The sequence below is a fragment of the Pygocentrus nattereri genome, chromosome 28 (genome assembly GCF_015220715.1).
Source record: "Pygocentrus nattereri isolate fPygNat1 chromosome 28, fPygNat1.pri, whole genome shotgun sequence".
NCBI lineage: Eukaryota > Metazoa > Chordata > Actinopteri > Characiformes > Serrasalmidae > Pygocentrus > Pygocentrus nattereri.
The window spans coordinates 1,706,622-1,721,621 of record NC_051238.1 but is presented as its reverse complement, the minus strand read 5'-3'; the positions used below and the strand labels follow the sequence as shown (position 1 = coordinate 1,721,621).

General features: G+C 42.3%; 1 protein-coding gene across 1 annotated transcript in view; it reads right to left on the bottom strand.

Annotated features, from left to right (window-relative positions):
- Positions 1-15,000, bottom strand: part of lonrf1l (LON peptidase N-terminal domain and ring finger 1, like) — a 20,435-nt gene that overhangs the window by 423 nt on the left and 5,012 nt on the right. The window contains exons 4-12 of the mRNA XM_017685431.2: positions 12,047-12,208; positions 11,237-11,477; positions 5,769-5,874; positions 5,490-5,604; positions 4,045-4,166; positions 3,152-3,310; positions 2,665-2,827; positions 1,953-2,105; positions 1-317 (exon numbers count right to left, since the gene is read on the bottom strand). The exon at positions 1-317 is cut by the window's left edge and continues 423 nt beyond it. Of these exons, the coding sequence (XP_017540920.2) occupies positions 159-317; positions 1,953-2,105; positions 2,665-2,827; positions 3,152-3,310; positions 4,045-4,166; positions 5,490-5,604; positions 5,769-5,874; positions 11,237-11,477; positions 12,047-12,208 (1,380 nt within the window). The 3' untranslated portion in view covers positions 1-158. The remainder of the gene's footprint in view (positions 318-1,952; positions 2,106-2,664; positions 2,828-3,151; positions 3,311-4,044; positions 4,167-5,489; positions 5,605-5,768; positions 5,875-11,236; positions 11,478-12,046; positions 12,209-15,000) is intronic.

The following is a 15,000-nucleotide window of genomic DNA, read 5'->3' as shown; positions in this document are numbered from 1 at the left end:
AGCTGCTGATCATATTAAGTTATTCACATTTATGCTGATATTAGTGTTTTCATAGCAGATAAACACTGACAGCCCAGACAAACAGCCTCCTCGGATTTTCTCAGGGGTCTAAAACTTTTGCACAGCGCTGGGTGTGTGCGCAGGCGAGTGTGTGAGCTCTACTCGGTGTGTGTGTTCTGCAGGTAGGTGAGGATGTGCTGTATTTTGACGAGTCTCTCTTTCAGGGTGGTCATGGAGAGCAGAGAGAGCTGATAGCGAGGGTCCACCGGCAGAACGGCCAGCAGCCACCAGCAACACGCCGGACCGTTCGGGGTCGCCTGGAGGAGGAAACGGACACGATTACCTGATTAACTCTTACAAATCACACTTATTATCAAAGACAAGGATAATATTAAAATTTTTCATCAGATTTATCATGAATTTATAACATTATTACTACCTTAAATATGCAGTACTGAGCGAAAGTCTGAGGCACCCAAGACACGTTTTCAAAATCTGTTTATTTGTGTCGTTTGTGTTTATTTGCTGAGAAAAGTGTCAATATTTGAATAAACAACATTTATAGAATATTAATTAATAATGATTTTATATATATATATATATATATATATAATTCCAAGCCTCTCCTCGAGGAAGTCCAGTATTATATGTAGTTAAAAAGCAGCTCCTGGTTTGACCAATCAGTGCTCAGTAAATTGAGCTCATGATGTAATTGATGATATTAACGAGTCTCTGTGGCGGCTGTGAAGGTGTCCAGGAAAAATATGGACCCAAGAAATTCTTGTTACTGTTTATAGTTTTTCTGTTTATCTGAATTATGAATACGACTTTATTCTAATGTATATTGTGATAAACTCACTGCTGAGGTCAACTGGTTAAACAATTTGCTTAGATGCCTAAAACTTTCACACAGTCCTGTATATTAAATAGTTGAATCTTAAATAATAAAAAAAAGATTCTGAAATGTATCTTTTTAATTTTACATTCATTTTGTAAAACTTAGAATAACAATGACAAACAAAAGAAAAAACTATGAAAAAATGCTGCATTTTCTGTTCATAATTTCTGCTTCTAATTTTATATTAACTCTTAAAACATAAAAAATAAAACCTAATTTTATATTATTTTATATTTATCCATTATATCAATTTATTACATTTATATTCATTATTCATTCATTATATTCATTATTTTATACATTTTAGATTCATTTTTAAAACTTAAATAAAAAAATAAGTGCAGAATTTTGTATTGATTATTTAAAATATTTTATATTACCTTTTAAACCTTAGAATAACAATTCTGACAAAATTCTCAAAATAAACAAAAATAAATCACAAAATTCTTTTAATCAAAAATTACAACAGCATGATTTATCCTTTTAATTTTATATTATGTATTTGATTTAAAAGCTGTTGTAATAAGCATTAACAAAAACATTTCATTTTCTAAGAATTATTTGACATTTTAATTGTATGGTAAGCCATAATTATCACAAGGCATGACAAAAGCTTGTTTAACTGTAAATTTAAATATAAAATTGATTATTAAGCAATTAAATAAGTTAAATTGATTGAACCACATGAGATGGGTTGGGTCCGGTCCAACACAGAACCAGAGCTTTCTGTTCATATGCGAGCTCAGTCGGAGTGAAGCTTATTACAGTGTGAGAAACAAAGTACAACTGATGTGTGACTTACATTCCCAGGTCAAAAATGTGCTTTGGAAGAAAAACTGGATTAAAGAAATGGCAATTTTTATCATTGTTAGATCTTTAAATGTCGAATAAACGCAACATCATCTGAAAAATCTGATTATTAACAGAGAAAAGACTGAACAGAAGAAACAGCCGTATTACAGCTTTATAAGACATCTTCAGCAAAGTGTCCCCAAAATTCTCATCTAACTGTTTCTGGGAATCATGGAAGTTTGAGTCTTTGATAGTGTGTTACCTGTATATCAGCCTCTCTGTCTGGCATCTGGCCGAAGTGCTGTAGGATCTGGTTTCTGAATCGGTTCTCCAGCGTGTGGAACCAAACCTTGGCCTGATTATAAACCTGATCGTACAGATCCTGCAGACGGTCCAGCTCATCCTCATCTACTACCTGCAAACACACAAGCACACCTTCAGCACTCTTCCACGTCCATCTTATCAGCTCCACCAACCATCTAGTTTGCCTCTGTAGTTCTACAGTTACAGACTGTAGTCCATCTGTTTCTCTGATACTCTGTGACCCTGTTCTTCAGTGGTCAGGACCCCCATGGACCCTCACAGAGCAGGTACTGTTTGGGTGGTGGATCATTCTCAGCACTGCAGTAACACTGACGTGGTGGTGGTTAGTGTTAGTGTGTGTTGTGCTGGTCTGAGTGGATCAGACACAGCAGTGCTGCTGGAGTTTTTAAACACCTCAGTGTCGCTGCTGGACTGAGAATAGTCCACCAACCAAAAATATCCAGCCAACAGCGTCCTGTGACCACTGATGAAGGACTAGAGGATGACCAACACAAACTGGCAGCAGCAGATGAGCTGTCGTCTCTGACTCTACATCTACAAGGTGGACCGGCGAGGTAGGAGTGTCTAATAGAGTGGACAGTGAGTGGACACAGTGTTTAAAAACTCCAGCGTAGAAACAAGGAGGTGGTCATAGTGTGACTGTGTCTCACCCGCTGGTCCTGCAGGTATTCTATGTTAGCGGTGCAGTATCCATCCCTCATGTTGCGGCTCAAAACCCTGAACCGTTTCCCTCCTACGGTGTCGACCACAGAACGGCCGTCTGGCAGGAAGTGGATGCTCCGAATGTGGAGCATGCAGCCGTAATCGGCAAAGCTGGAAAGGAAGAACACATTTTAAAACCATTCTGATCAAGTTTTACAATAATAGACCATATTAAAGCCCATTTAGGTTTATTTAGAGATAAAACAATATCATTAAAAATCTCACGCTCATCTTTTATCCTTAGCTTTGGACCAAAAAGAGCTTCAATATGAGCTTATAAGCTCATCTGGAGAATCTGGAAAACTCTCAAATCATTATTTAAAACCTGCTCTTCATAGCAAGGCTGGGAAAATGCCACTGAACTTATCTCCTTCTTAAAAACCAGAAGGAAAGGTGTCCCCAAACTTCTGATGGGCTGCGTGCCCATGCGCTCACCCTTTCTGGACGTCGTTGATGCACATGCCAAACTGGCGCGTTCCCGTCTCCATGCAGCGGCGGATCATCAGGCGGTAACGCGGCTCAAACACGTGCAGCGGGCAAGGCACAGTGGGGTAGGCCATAGTGCACACGAAGATAGGAACGTTCTTCTGCAGACTGGACGAGAAACAGAGAAAACGGAGCGTTTTATTAATTAAAAGCTCACATTCTGCACATTTCTGCATTTCATTTTCCCCCTGATGTCCACTCATAACCAGAAACCGTCACAATTCATGCTGAATCTGCAACCCCTCTTTATCCCTTAGAATCAAACAAGCTGTTTGTGTTACTGTCTTTAAGACTGATGTATGTAAATGAGCTCTATTCTGATAGGCTGAGCGCTATGCTGCACCATTCAAATAGTGAAACAGTCCTTGTAACTGCTGTAGGATAAATGGGTGGAACTAAACTGCAGTAGGATGGATGGGTGGGGCTAAACGGCTGTAGGATAAATGGGTGGGGCTTAACTGCTGTAGGCTAACTGGGTGGGGCTAAACTGCTGTAAACTGAATGGTCGAGGCTAAACAGCTATAGGCTGGATGGGTGGGGCTTAACTGCTGCAGGCTGAATGGGTGGAGCTAAACTGCTATAAGATGAATGGGTGGAGCTAAACTGCTGTAAGATTAATGGGTGGGGCTAAACTGCTGTAGGCTAAATGGGTGGGGCTAATCTGATGTAGGCTGAATGGGTGCAGCTAAACTTAGGTAGGCTGAATGGGCGGGGCTAATCTGCTGTAGGCTGAATGGGTGTGGCTAAAATGCTGTAAAATGAATGGGCGGGGCTAATCTGCTGTACTTTAAACTGAATGAATATTTCATGATGATCAAATCAACATCTGAACATTTTCTTACTCTGACAGCTCTTTAGTTTCCTCAGTGTGAAGCTTTTGCCTCCCAGCATGTTCTTCAGACAGGTTCTGCTTAATAATGTTGTCTAGAACTTGTGTGATAGCATACTTCCTAGAGGCAAGATACTGGGGAGAGAGAGAGAGAGAGAGAGAGAGAGAGAGAGAGAGAGAGAGAGAGAGAGAGAGAGGGAGAGAGAGAATCATTTAAACATCCTTATCAAAGCAGTCCAAGAGCCTTTTTCCCTTTAGCAGGTTTACGGCATCAATCAAACATTTTTAACCTGACAAAAGTGATTGTTCAGTGTGAGATCGAAACCCCACACCCTCCCTTCACCCCAAATGCTGTCAGTCAGTCAAGACGTGGTGTCTGAAGTTTGCTTCATTAGTTTTGTACTGTACTAAGAGGCTTAAATGCAAAGATTTTCTGCAATCTGACTGAATTCATTCCGATTACAGATTCAGACTGAGGTGTTTGTTCTCACTCTGCTCAACAATCTGATGCAAATCTCAGTTTACATGCTCACAACAAGCCATCCAATCCAAATTGATACATGTGTAGAGAACTAATCAGTGCAGATGTTACCATGACCACCAGCATCCCGTGAGTCCAGTCAGAGTGAGATGAGCAGCAGTGAGCAGTGATTGTGTTTTTAACTGCTTTAAAATGACGTCAGACTCAGGAAATCGTCCTTCACATGTCCTTATTAAAGAAGGCCGAGAGGAAGACGTCGTGCTCTGAGACACGTAAGCTGGACGTCCGTCCCACCGCCGTCTTTTAAAGATCAGAGCATGAACTTCGTCTCCTCTGCTGACCAGTTTCTGCTCCGCCGTGTTGAACGGTATAAACTCTCACTGTGACGCGACGCGCATGCAGAACGGACTTAAACTTTCCGATAGGGAATGTAATCGGATTCAGGCGTTTACACGGATATTATTCTTCTATCTCACTGATTATTTACAGGATTACCCGCCTCGTTCACTCGGATAGAAACTGTATTCCGAATGGCCTCAATCGGACTAGACTATTCTGATTGCAGTGTAAATATGGACATGTTCTATTCTGATTGAGCTATTAGGCAGATTATTAACGGATTATCAGTGTGCTTGTAAACTGATTTCAAATATATTTTTGACGATAATTTGATTAATTTGGAAATAACTGCCGTGGTGACGGCGGTGCTGCAAAGACTTTCCTATAAGAATTTGGCTTTACTCACCAGTCAGCATAGAGCTAACTGTGTGTCTAAATCATCAAATACTTGCATTAAACCATATGGAGCTGTTCAATGTCTCTAACGGTCTTTATTGTGTGGTTTGTGACAATCATGTCTTGGCTGATCGACTTCATTTAGAGTAAAGAGAAAAGACCTTAGTTCCTTCATATAAAATTATTGCTTTAATTAGGCTCTAAATGAAATTAGACGATGTAAAATCATGTGGAATTCTCACCATTTTGAGGCTGTCTTTACAGAGTGGACACTGTGGGCTGTGGTCCAGGCAGCGTTCCAGACAGTTTTTACAGAATGTGTGTCCACAAGGTGTCGTCACCGGCTCATAGAACAGTCTAGAACCAAGACAGCACAAAGAACCATTAATTAGTGTCCATTAATGACGCAGCCTGCTAGTCTACTGTTCACAACAAAACTAAAAGTGTAGAAACAGAGAATCAAAGATATTGTTCATTATAACTGAAGTCTGAGCGGTAATTAGGTTCAGGTGTGATTATACCTCATACACAGTGGGCATTCAAAGTCATTGGGGTCCAGCAGGTCCCTCGGCACAGTCCAACTGGGTTCAGTTTCCTCGCTGACCACCAGGGCTGCGGAGGCCATTGCTACAGAGCAGGAAGAGAGATTCTGGTTTTTCCTGCATGTCACAGCTAATGTAAATGCTAATGCTAGTAATAACAATGCAGCTGAACACATTGGACAACATTCATTACATTTTCACTGCTGAGCTTTTCTGTCAACAATCTTGCAATTTATCCAATTTTTTACATGGTTTCTCTACACTCCTTTCCCTGGTTACACTACACTCCTTTCCCTGGTTACACTACACTCCTTTCCCTGGTTACTCTACACTCCTTTCCCCGGTTACTCTACACTCCTTTCCCTGGTTACTCTACACTCCTTTCCCTGGTTACTCTACACTCCTTTCCCTGGTTACACTACACTCCTTTCCCTGGTTACACTACACTCCTTTCCCTGGTTACTCTACACTCCTTTCCCTGGTTACACTACACTCCTTTCCCTGGTTACTCTACACTCATTTCCCTGGTTACTCTACACTCCTTTCCCTGGTTACACTACACTCCTTTCCCTGGTTACTCTACACTCCTTTCCCTGGTTACACTACACTCCTTTCCCTGGTTACTCTACACTCATTTCCGTGGTTACACTATACTCCTGTCCCTGGTTACTCTACACTCCTTTCCCTGGTTACTCTAAACTCCTTTCCCTGGTTACTCTAAACTCCTTTCCCTGGTTACTCTACACTCCTTTCCCTGGTTACACTACACTCCTTTCCCTGGTTACTCTACTCTCCCTTCCCTGGTTACACTACACTCCTTTCCCTGGTTACTCTACACTCATTTCCGTGGTTACACTATAATCCTTTCCCTGGTTACTCTACACTCCTTTCCCTGGTTACTCTAAACTCCTTTCCCTGGTTAAACTACACTCCTTTCCCTGGTTACTCTACACTAATTTCCGTGGTTACACTATACTCCTTTCCCTGGTTACACTACACTCCTTTCCCTGGATACACTACACTCCTTTCCCTGGTTACTCTACACTCATTTCCGTGGTTACACTATACTCCTTTCCCTGGTTACTCTACACTCCTTTCCCTGGTTTCTCTACACTCCTTTCCCTGGTTACACTACACTCCTTTCCCTGGTTACACTACGCTCCTTTCCCTGGTTACTCTACACTCATTTCCATGGTTACTCTACACTCCTTTCCATGGTTACACTACACTCCTTTCCCTGGTTACTCTACACTTCTTTCCCTGGTTACTCTACACTCCTTTCCCTGGTTACACTACACTCCTTTCCCTGGTTACTCTACACTTCTTTCCCTGGTTACTCTACACTCCTTTCCCTGGTTACTCTACACTCATTTCCCTGGTTACACTACACTCCTTTCCCTGGTTACACTACACTCCTTTCCCTGGTTACTCTACACTAATTTCCGTGGTTACACTATACTCCTTTCCCTGGTTACTCTACACTCCTTTCCCTGGTTACTCTACACTCCTTTCCCTGGTTACTCTACACTCCTTTCCCTGGTTACACTAGACTCCTTTCCCTGGTTACACTACACTCCTTTCCCTGGTTACACTACACTCCTTTCCCTGGTTACTCTACACTCCTTTCCATGGTTACACTACACTCCTTTCCCTGGTTACTCTACACTCATTTCCCTGGTTACTCTACACTCCTTTCCCTGGTTACACTACACTCCTTTCCCTGGTTACTCTACACTCCTTTCCCTGGTTACACTACACTCCTTTCCCTGGTTACTCTACACTCATTTCCGTGGTTACACTATACTCCTTTCCCTGGTTACTCTACACTCCTTTCCCTGGTTACTCTAAACTCCTTTCCCTGGTTACTCTAAACTCCTTTCCCTGGTTACTCTACACTCCTTTCCCTGGTTACACTACACTCCTTTCCCTGGTTACACTACACTCCTTTCCCTGGTTACTCTACACTCCTTTCCATGGTTACACTACACTCCTTTCCCTGGTTACTCTACACTCATTTCCCTGGTTACTCTACACTCCTTTCCCTGGTTACACTACACTCCTTTCCCTGGTTACTCTACACTCCTTTCCCTGGTTACACTACACTCCTTTCCCTGGTTACTCTACACTCATTTCCGTGGTTACACTATACTCCTTTCCCTGGTTACTCTACACTCCTTTCCCTGGTTACTCTAAACTCCTTTCCCTGGTTACTCTAAACTCCTTTCCCTGGTTACTCTACACTCCTTTCCCTGGTTACACTACACTCCTTTCCCTGGTTACTCTACTCTCCCTTCCCTGGTTACACTACACTCCTTTCCCTGGTTACTCTACACACATTTCCGTGGTTACACTATACTCCTTTCCCTGGTTACTCTACACTCCTTTCCCTGGTTACTCTAAACTCCTTTCCCTGGTTAAACTACACTCCTTTCCCTGGTTACTCTACACTCATTTCCGTGGTTACACTATACTCCTTTCCCTGGTTACACTACACTCCTTTCCCTGGTTACACTACACTCCTTTCCCTGGTTACACTACACTCATTTCCGTGGTTACACTATACTCCTTTCCCTGGTTACTCTACACTCCTTTCCCTGGTTTCTCTACACTCCTTTCCCTGGTTACACTACACTCCTTTCCCTGGTTACACTACGCTCCTTTCCCTGGTTACTCTACACTCATTTCCATGGTTACTCTACACTCCTTTCCATGGTTACACTACACTCCTTTCCCTGGTTACTCTACACTTCTTTCCCTGGTTACTCTACACTCCTTTCCCTGGTTACACTACACTCCTTTCCCTGGTTACTCTACACTCCTTTCCCTGGTTACTCTACACTCCTTTCCCTGGTTACTCTACACTCATTTCCCTGGTTACACTACACTCCTTTCCCTGGTTACACTACACTCCTTTCCCTGGGTACTCTACACTAATTTCCGTGGTTACACTATACTCCTTTCCCTGGTTACTCTACACTCCTTTCCCTGGTTACTCTACACTCCTTTCCCTGGTTACTCTAAACTCCTTTCCCTGGTTACACTACACTCCTTTCCCTGGTTACTCTACACTCATTTCCGTGGTTACACTATACTCCTTTCTCTGGTTACTCTAAACTCCTTTCCCTGGTTACTCTACACTCATTTCCGTGGTTACACTATACTCCTTTCCCTGGTTACTCTACACTCCTTTCCGTGGTTACTCTACACTCCTTTCCCTGGTTACACTACACTCCTTTCCCTAGTTACACTACACTCCTTTCGCTGGTTACACTACACTCCTTTCCCTGGTTACTCTACACTCATTTCCGTGGTTACACTATACTCCTTTCCCTGGTTACTCTACACTCCTTTCCCTGGTTTCTCTACACTCCTTTCCCTGGTTACACTACACTCCTTTCCCTGGTTACACTACACTCCTTTCCCTGGTTACACTACACTCCTTTCGCTGGTTACACTACACTCCTTTCCCTGGTTACTCTACACTCATTTCCGTGGTTACACTATACTCCTTTCCCTGGTTACTCTACACTCCTTTCCCTGGTTTCTCTACACTCCTTTCCCTGGTTACACTACACTCCTTTCGCTGGTTACACTACACTCCTTTACCTGGTTACACTACACTCCTTTCCCTGGTTACTCTACACTCATTTCCGTGGTTACACTATACTCCTTTCCCTGGTTACTCTACACTCCTTTCCCTGGTTTCTCTACACTCCTTTCCCTGGTTACACTACACTCATTTCCCTGGTTACACTACACTCCTTTCCCTGGTTACACTACACTTCTTTCCCTGGTTACTCTACACTCCTTTCCCTGGTTACTCTACACTCCTTTCCCTGGTTACTCTAAACTCCTTTCCCTGGTTACACTACACTCCTTTCCTTGGTTACTCTACACTCATTTCCGTGGTTACACTATACTCCTTTCCCTGGTTACTCTACACTCCTTTCCCTGGTTTCTCTACACTCCTTTCCCTGGTTACACTACAATCATTTCCCTGGTTACACTACACTCCTTTCCCTGGTTACACTACACTTCTTTCCCTGGTTACTCTACACTCCTTTCCCTGGTTACTCTACACTCCTTTCCCTGGTTACTCTAAACTCCTTTCCCTGGTTACACTACACTCCTTTCCTTGGTTACTCTACACTCATTTCCGTGGTTACACTATACTCCTTTCCCTGGTTTCTCTAAACTCCTTTCCCTGGTTACTCTACACTCATTTCCGTGGTTACACTATACTCCTTTCCCTGGTTACTCTACACTCCTTTCCCTGGTTACTCTACACTCCTTTCCCTGGTTACACTACACTCCTTTCCCTGGTTACACTACACTCCTTTCCCTGGTTACTCTACACTCACTTCCGTGGTTACACTATACTCCTTTCCCTGGTTACTCTACACTCCTTTCCCTGGTTACTCTACACTCCTTTCCCTGGTTACACTACACTCCTTTCCCTGGTTACACTACGCTCTTTTCCCTGGTTACTCTACACTCATTTCCGTGGTTATACTGTACTCCTTTCCCTGGTTACTCTACACTCCTTTCCCTGGTTACACTACACTCCTTTCCCTGGTTACACTACACTCCTTTCCCTGGTTACTCTACACTCCTTTCCATGGTTACACTACACTCCTTACCCTGGTTACTCCACTTCTTTCCCTGGTTACTCTACACTCCTTTCCCTGGTTACACTACACTCCTTTCCCTGGTTACTCTAAACTCCTTTCCCTGGTTACTCTACACTCCTTTCCCTGGTTACTCTACACTCCTTTCCCTGGTTACTCTACACTCATTTCCCTGGTTACTCTACACTCCTTTCCCTGGTTACACTACACTCCTTTCCCTGGTTACTCTACACTCCTTTCCCTGGTTACACTACACTCATTTCCCTGGTTACACTACACTCCTTTCCCTGGTTACTCTACACTCATTTCCCTGGTTACTCTACACTCATTTCCCTGGTTACTCTACACTCATTTCCGTGGTTACACTATGCCCATTTCCATGGTTACTCTACGCTCATTTCCATGGTTACTCTATGCCCATTTCCATGGTTACTCTACACTCATTTCCATGGTAACTCTATGCTCATTTCCATTCTTACTCTACGCCCATTTCCATGGTTACTCTATTCCGATAGTTACTCTACAATCATTTCCATGCTTACTCTACAATCATTTCCATGCTTACTCTATTCCCATGGTTACTCTACACCCATTTCCGAAGTTACACCACACCCATTCCCACAATTATATTAGACCCATTTTCATGGTTACTCTATACCCATTTCCATGGTTACTCTATACCCATTTCCAAAAGTTACACTACACCCATTCCCACAATTACACGACACCCATTTCCATTGTTACACTACACCCATTTCCATGTTTTCGCTACACCTGTGTAGTGTCCCCTCCTCCTCAGTTCTGAAACTAGTGACTCACCTCCTTGTTTTTTGTGTTTGCTGCTGTGTGTGTTGACCATGCTTGGCCCCCCCTCTGAGCCGGACAATTTCCTTTTCAGTAAAGCCCCCTTCTCCTGGTCACCTAGCTGTGGGGCAGAGCATACCCTCTTTAGCCCCTCCTCCCTGGCACCGCCAAGTGGGTGCGCCCTCAGGGAGTGAGCTCGGCTCAAACCTGACCTCTCCAAACTCTCCGACCGGCCAAACTTCTGACCAGAGGACAGCTGAGGGACAAAACGGGCACAAAGCAGCAGATTTAAAAATGCTGAAATGTTTTTGAGTTTAAAAACATTTTTTAACATCAAAACAAACAAGCAAAGCTGCAGGCGGTCCGTGTAGAACGTGTCTCAAGTGTAGTTTAGGTTAAGTAATTGAAGTAGTTAAGTTGTGTCACTATGCAATTAAGTTTGGACAATTATGCAGTACAAATGAAAAGACTTCAAAGTGTTAATCCGTCCTACAAAAACAAAACATTAAATCATTATTTTGGGACACCATCATTATTTTTAGATAGTAAATCATTATTTTGAGATGATGAATCATTATTTGAGAAACTCACTGTGAGATGCTCAGAACATCTGAGATTAAAGTATAATTAAATGTAAGACTATATGTAAATAAAAATAATGGGAAAGTAATTCAGAATAATGACTTGGTAATGCAAAATAACAGCACAGCAAGTCACTGTAAAATGATTATGGTGATTAAGTGGCGGGAATGGGCTTCCATAAAGCCGCTGCGTTCAACTGGTATGCAAAAGTGAAACCATGTAAATGTAGATGAGGATGTTTACCTCACTGGACTCGGGTGGTGAGTCAAAGAAAGCAGGGTGGGTGATTGTGTTCATCTGAGCGTCTAACCCAGTGGCTTTACTGTGCAGGTGGGCTGATGGGTCAGTTTCCCTCAGACTGGCTTGCGTGTTGTCGCACGCCGGTGACAGCAGGTCATGCAGGATCTGCCAGAGAGGAAAGAAACGAAAGGAAAACAGATCAGAGAAGAGAAAAGAAGAGAGAGATACAGATACAGGAGCTGCTGGATTCCCAGGAAAAACACAAAAAAACTCAGTTAATAACTCAGTACAACAAACATGTAGAAAGGTTTACAACCGAAAAGCCTTGAATACACAGCAATCAGCAAAAGTCAGAGGCCACCCTTTGTTATTTACTATTCGGACAAACCGGCTGTCCAAATACAAGTTATTCACTTCTCAGCACAGAGAAAGAAGCTATTATCAGTGAGGGTCAGTGAGCCACTCTTTCTCTCTATTCCAGCTTCCATTCTTTTCAAAGTTCCTCAAAGAATCTGCAGACACACTTCCAAAGTTCAGTCTTAGAAGTTGGTTAATCATTTTCTGAAGTAATCAAACCCATTCTAGCTACGTCCACCTTACAAGCCTCATCGTTCAGATCCGATCTCTCTGACTCGATGGTTCAGACTCGTTTAGGTCAGACTCAAACCTGTCATTAATGTGATGAACCAGCCTGAACTGACCCTCATGAGCTCCTCCTACTCAGTAACGTCACGTGACTGAATCACTGCATCATCAGCACAAACTAACGAGCAGAACGAGCTTCGCTGAGAAGATCATTAACTCTGATCAGCTCTCAGCTTCATCATTAGAGCTGCTTGTCCATCGTTATCAGATTTGAATGACTTTCGATCTGAGCGTCACATTAAGGTCACATGGCCATGAATTGGATCCGTATCCGATCTAGGACCACATATGAAAGTGGCTCAGGTCGGATTTGAAAAGATCAGATTTGCGTCCACACAGTCCTGAAAACACCAGATCTCATTCACATTAGGGTAAAAAAACGGATTACAGCCGCTTTAACCTGGTAACATGAATGGAACCTCAGTGGTGTTGAGGTCTGGACTCTTTGTTTAATGTGTCCGTCTCCTTTTCTCAGTGAGGTTCTTCTTGATCAGCTCCACATCCTTTCAGACCCACACGTACTGACCAATATCAGCTAATTCAGGATGAAGTTATAAAGAGTGTTTCAGCATGGACGGCTTTTTGAAACAGACTCAATGCAAGGCAGCCAGTCGTAACAGAGCTCAGTCACATATATCAGTCTTAAAGGCACAGTAACTAATACAGTAACTACAACAGAGTTTGGTGACCATGTACACATGAACTTTGTCTGTTTTTCGTGCATAAAATCTCAAATAAAATAAAAAGTAGAAAAATGATGTAGGATACGGGTCCCTCAAGGGATGTTCATCTGATGGGGACAGCTTTGTTGGTGTTCCAGGTGGTTGCTAGCAGCCTCATATCCTCTTTAGCTTTAATGTTTTTGAAGCTCCTTTTCACTTTTATCTAATCTCCCCTTTTTCTCTGTAACTACCCTGTATTTCTTTCTTTTTCTCTTTTAAAATGTGTTGTTTAAATCATATTTTAGATGTTTTTAATGTTGTTTATAATTATGTTTTTCTTTCCCCATCTACTTTTTTAAACAACTGATATTCCCTGACTCTCATTTGTAAATTTTCTCATTTGAATGACAGCAGTGCCTTTTTGGTGCACCTCAGAAATGTGAAATATGAATAAGATTTTTAAACAGAAATCAAACAAATGAAGGGTGTGGGCTTTGATTTTTACACAGCACTGCAGATGTGTGATATATCTTAGAAATCTCGACATTAGAAAGCTCATTACTGCAGTGCTGCTCTGTTTCTGCTGGGGTGTTTACGGAAATCACCTGAACTTACCTGTTACATCAGTCAGAATCATCATGAATGCATGAAAGACTAATCTATTTTAGACTGAAATCCTGCGTTCCACAGAAATAAAACCAGATCAAACCAGATGAAAAGAGTGCTTTCAGCTCACATTACAAGAAGAAACTCATCTAATTTGATTACAAAGATCTAAAACTCTGTTCTCACTGCAGCCTCTGTGTATGGGGTGGTTTAATAATTGGATGGAAGATATAATTCACCAAGACATTTTCATGACACATGACATACTGATAAGTCTTTTCTTAAAAATGACCTAAAATTGAAGATATCTTTATTTTAATTCCACCGATGCACTCTCTGAATGCCTTGATGGACCCGAGGGCATGACGAACCCACGCTCTAATGCGTCGGCAACCCAAATGTTAAGAGGAGCAATTTTGTCCATTTTACCATCTGGGCCGTAAATGTATCTCAGTATGTGCTGATGTGCTAGAGTAGGCTAAAAAATATAATACGAAAGAAAACCCAGACTTGCGTTGCTCTGCCTTAAGCTTTGGCTCAGCTAATAGCCGCTTTTCTCGCATCTCCAGCAGGAAACTTTTCCGCAAAAGTTGAACAGTTTCTTGTAAAACGTCTCTCAACATTTTACGAGGCTGAAGTTACTTCTAATTCACCAGCTTCTTGTTTGAATTTTCCAGTTCCACCTTAAACGGTGCATGAGGTGGCAGAATGTAACTGACTTCAGCTTCGTGACTTTAATGTTCGACAGTTTCTCATTGCAGATTAAACGTATCAGGAAACCAGCTGGACTGATTATAAACACAAATAAATCTATTCGTCTCCAGATTATCGACGTCCGTCTTAAATCTCTCTCTTTGCCGTTTCATAGCTACTAGCTGGGCGAGACTGTTGTCTGTGTTGCTATGGTGACCAGCTGTCTGCGCTGAACTTCAGGGTTAAAGGGTGAATCAGCAGTTCTACATTAACTCCAACGTTCAAGACCATTTACTGTTAAACTGTGTTGAAGGATCAGCAGAGCTTTATTTTACTGTAGAGGAGGATTAT